Source organism: Propithecus coquereli, unplaced genomic scaffold, assembly GCF_000956105.1.
Source record: "Propithecus coquereli isolate 6110/MARCELLA unplaced genomic scaffold, Pcoq_1.0 Scaffold104, whole genome shotgun sequence".
Classification (NCBI taxonomy): Eukaryota; Metazoa; Chordata; class Mammalia; order Primates; family Indriidae; genus Propithecus; species Propithecus coquereli.
In genome coordinates this window covers 5,089,195-5,093,110 of record NW_012134303.1, presented here as the reverse complement: position 1 = coordinate 5,093,110, position 3,916 = coordinate 5,089,195, and the positions used below count along the sequence as shown (strand labels likewise).

At 50.0% G+C, this 3,916-nt stretch overlaps 1 protein-coding gene across 1 annotated transcript; it reads left to right on the top strand.

Moving 5' to 3' along the window:
• The first annotated feature begins 2,282 nt into the window (after positions 1-2,282).
• Positions 2,283-3,298, top strand: TEX13B (testis expressed 13B). The gene is given in 3 exon segments (XM_012644627.1): positions 2,283-2,741; positions 2,805-3,033; positions 3,036-3,298. Coding segments are annotated over 3 exon segments (951 nt in total).
• Positions 3,299-3,916: the final 618 nt, after the last annotated feature.

Here is a 3,916-nt window from a genome sequence, read left to right as displayed (position 1 = left end):
TTAATCCTTCACACAGAAGCTTCATTCCTGAATCTTCCAGGGTATTTTTTACAAATTCCAAATCTGTCAGATACTGGTTTGTTTCAAATACTGAAGAGAGGTCCCTACCACAAGAAGCTGTGAGGTGACAGAAAATCAGTCTGTGTGGAGAAAAACACATTTCAGAAAAAAAAATAAGGCTCTCTTTAAAGGTACTTGTTTGCACCTTACTGGTGTAATAAATTATTTCAATTCATTCAACAATTAATTTATTGGGTGCCTACCACTGCACTACATGCTGAAAACACAAGAGATAATTAAGACACAGACCATTCCCTCAAGGAGTGCCCAGTTAATGGGGAAAAAAGATTAGAAAATCATGGGTTATAATATGGTGTGAGGAATACTGCAAGAGGTATGCACAAGGTATGATGGGGACACAGAGAGGATGCTCAATTCAGCCTAGCTTGAGGTGGGGTTTGGAAGATCAAAAAATACTTAGAAGAAGAAGAAATGCTTTAGCATTGTAATGAAAGAGGAATAGAAAATGAACAGGAGTTAGGTGGATGTGGAGAATGGGAGAGGAGAGAGCAGGAGGGGCTGAGGGACAATTCATGCACCAAGCGGCCTGTGCAAGGGCCAGGAGGCAAGAGAGAAGATGCTTCATTTGAGAAACTGCAAATTATTTGTTATGGCCTATTTTAAATGACTGGAAGGATATATACCAAACCATTAACATTGGTTATCTCCCAGGTTGGGGAAGGGTGAAATTATAAAAAGACACGTACTTTCCAAGTACATAAAAAATGTTTACAATGAGCAGACCTTACTAGGAAAACAATGTATTTTTTAAAAAATTTTGAAAAATGTAAATGCTTATTACAAAAAACTTTGCAATAGAGAAAAATATAACAAATAAAGATTTTTTAAAGTATTGTGTTCCTACCACCCAAAGATAACCACGGTTAAAATGTTGGTATACAATTTTCCAGATGTTAATACATGTATACATATAGTTATATGCTCTTTATAACAAATGAAATCAGAGAAAGATGTATTTTAAAAAGTTAAAAATTTTTTCTTAATCTCCCGTTCAACCCCACCTCCCAGAGATAACGAATGTGAAGAGTCTGGTGTACATCCTCCTCCACTCTGTTCTCCAAGATTATAGAAACATATGCAAACATACATATATGATTTTTCGTAAATTTTACAAAAATGGGATAATAGATAACATTACTTATTTAGCTTTACATGCACTTACATCATTCAGTCCTCATCAGAGACCCACAGGTAAAAACTGAGATTCAGTTATAGTACAAGATTATATAGTAAGTGGCAAAGTAGGGCTTAACCTGAGATCTTTCTGGTCTATCTTGTTGGTTTCAGAAAGTCATTGGCGGTTTTAAAAGACATACTCAGATTCTTCTGATGACAGAGTAGGGCAGAAGGCAGACCTGATGTCAGAGGTCTGTCGTGGTGCGGGGGAAAAATGAGGGGGAACTGGCCTAGGATGGGGAGAGTGGAGGTAGACAGACTCCAGACCCGTTTTGGGGGGGCGGGGCCAGGATTTATACCCATTTAGAGTGACTGGGTTGGTCAGTCCCTAGCCAATAAGGTATGGGGCTCCACCCCTGGCTCCACCCTCTTCCTCCAGGGATTACCCAAAGCCACTGAAGGGTTGGCAGCTATTTCCTGTTCTAGAACATTCCCTGCCTAGGAGAGCCCCCCCCCCCCCCGCATGGGACAAACCATTATGGTGTAGGGGGGAATTTTTTGACTTGATTGTAAGCGCTTCATTTTCTTGGTTCTAAGTCTTTTCTGACCACTCTTGTTTCTTCCCGCCTTCAAGGGCTTTCAGCCATATGGTGGGTTCCCTTACATCCTGTGGAGGGGCAGGGGACTGCCTCGCCAGCTCCCTCCCACCCCCGCAGTCTCCGGAAATTGGACCAGTCCACGAGTAAAAGCCTCAAGGCTTGTCCCCAGGCTTTCCTTTCCCCGGAGCCCTGGGAAGGAGAGAGGTTCTCTTCTCTCTTTGATTGAGCCTGGTGGGCGGGCGTGCTTGGTCCGTACTTCCTCAGTCCCCTGGCTGAAGAGGTGAGGCAGGGTGGGAAGATGTCCTAAAGCCGGACAAGCCCTCAGGGGGTCATTAGGAGGATACGGTCTGAGGGGATAAGGGGAGGGGGAGGGGAAGGGTGGGGGACGGAAGGGGTTAAGGGAGAGAGGCGGGGCTGAGAGGGGAGGATGCCACTCGTTCATCCATCCTCACAGCGCCAGCGAAACCGCTAAGGCCCTACGTCATCATGGCCTTGAAACCGGATGACCCGTGTGGTGGGTTCCAGCATGGCACGGTGGTGGCCTTCATCAACGACAAGATGGCCAAGCACGTGAAAGGCCCTGAGTTCTATCTCAAGAATATATCCCTGTCCTGGGGGGAGGTGGAAAACAAGCTCAAGGCCATCCTGGAGGACAAAGAGATGCCCAGCCAGGCCAAGGAGGCCTGTACCTGGGGCGGCCTGGCCCTGGGCGTGCGCTGTGCCCGCAGGCAGAGGCAGTTGCAAGGGTGCAGGGTGCGGTGGCTGAACGACTATGCCAGACTACACAGGTCGGCCGCGCAGGCCTTGGCCTCAAGCCTGCAGGAGCTCAGGGCGCAGCAGGAAACGGAGCGGAAGGCTTCGGCCTTCCGGCTGCAGATGGCCCAGGCCAGCCTCGCTGAGGTGGAGAAAGAGCGGGACCTGCTGAGATGGAAGCTCCTCCAGGCCGTAAGATTACCTGACTGATCCTCGCCCAGTTCCCCCGCCCCCCTCCGCTTCCCTCCCTGAGAGCACATCTCAGCCCTGCACATTTCTCTCCAGGAGCTGAGGTACCACGAACAGGTCAAAGCCCGAGGGGCTGGGACAGACGGAGCAGGTGAGGAGGAAGAGGCAGCGATGGCGGCTGCTGCTGGTACTGCTGAAGGAGGAGGAGGAGAGCAGAGGGGTGCCAAGGCAGAGGCTGCGCCCACAGAGGCTGCACAGGACCTCGCCGGAGGCTTCCTGCAGCCTCTCGGAGCTGTGGGGACAAATTACACCTCTGGGGGGCGGAGGGAGGGAGATCTCAGGTCAGTGGAAACAGCCATGTTTTCTTCCTCTGGGACCCAGGAGCCCCAGGCCAGCAGCTCACTGGAGCCCCTTCCTGTCCAGCTCCCTGCCTCATTCTCATATTCATACGCAAGCCCTCTGTCCTCCTTCTCAGCTGGACCCACTCCGTCCCCACCAACAGAAAGGGCCACACCACCTCCACCTCCGCCTCAGATGCCTCCGCAGTGGGGGGGCTATGATTCTAACCTGTGGTCTGATGTGGGGTACCAGGGAATAGACCCTCAGCAACTCCAAAGAGATCGGAGAGAGCCCCATCGCTATGATTCTCTCCAGTATTTCGCAGGCCCGGAGACTGGGACTGCCCTTGGTGTAAAGCCGTGAATTTTTCATGGAGGGAAATTTGCTTCCGCTGTGGGAGGGGAATCTGGCTGCAAAACTCTCAGTGAATTCAGAAATGTGAAATAGAAGGGAAATATATCCCAATGGGAAATCAATTTTCTGGGGGGGGGGGCTGGGTGGAGTGGGGGAAAGGGGATGATGGGGCAAGGGGAGTGGGAGGGAGGTGGGGTGGGAGGTGGGGAGTGTGTAGATGGTTGGGGGGGAGACATGTTTTGATGATGCCCTTTGTATTCCAGAGCATTAGCATTCAACACCCCAGAACTACTGCCGCTTCTATTTGTGTGTGTGTGTGTGTGTGTGTGTCTCTATCTCTCTCCGCTCCTTAGTGCCTGGTGGATCTAGGCACCCTACCCTTTCCCCTACCTAGACCCTAGATGATTGGAACAGAAGTGGACATTTGACCCATCCTGAGCCCAACAGACTTTATCACTAGAGAATCTGAACAGAGAGGCAGATTC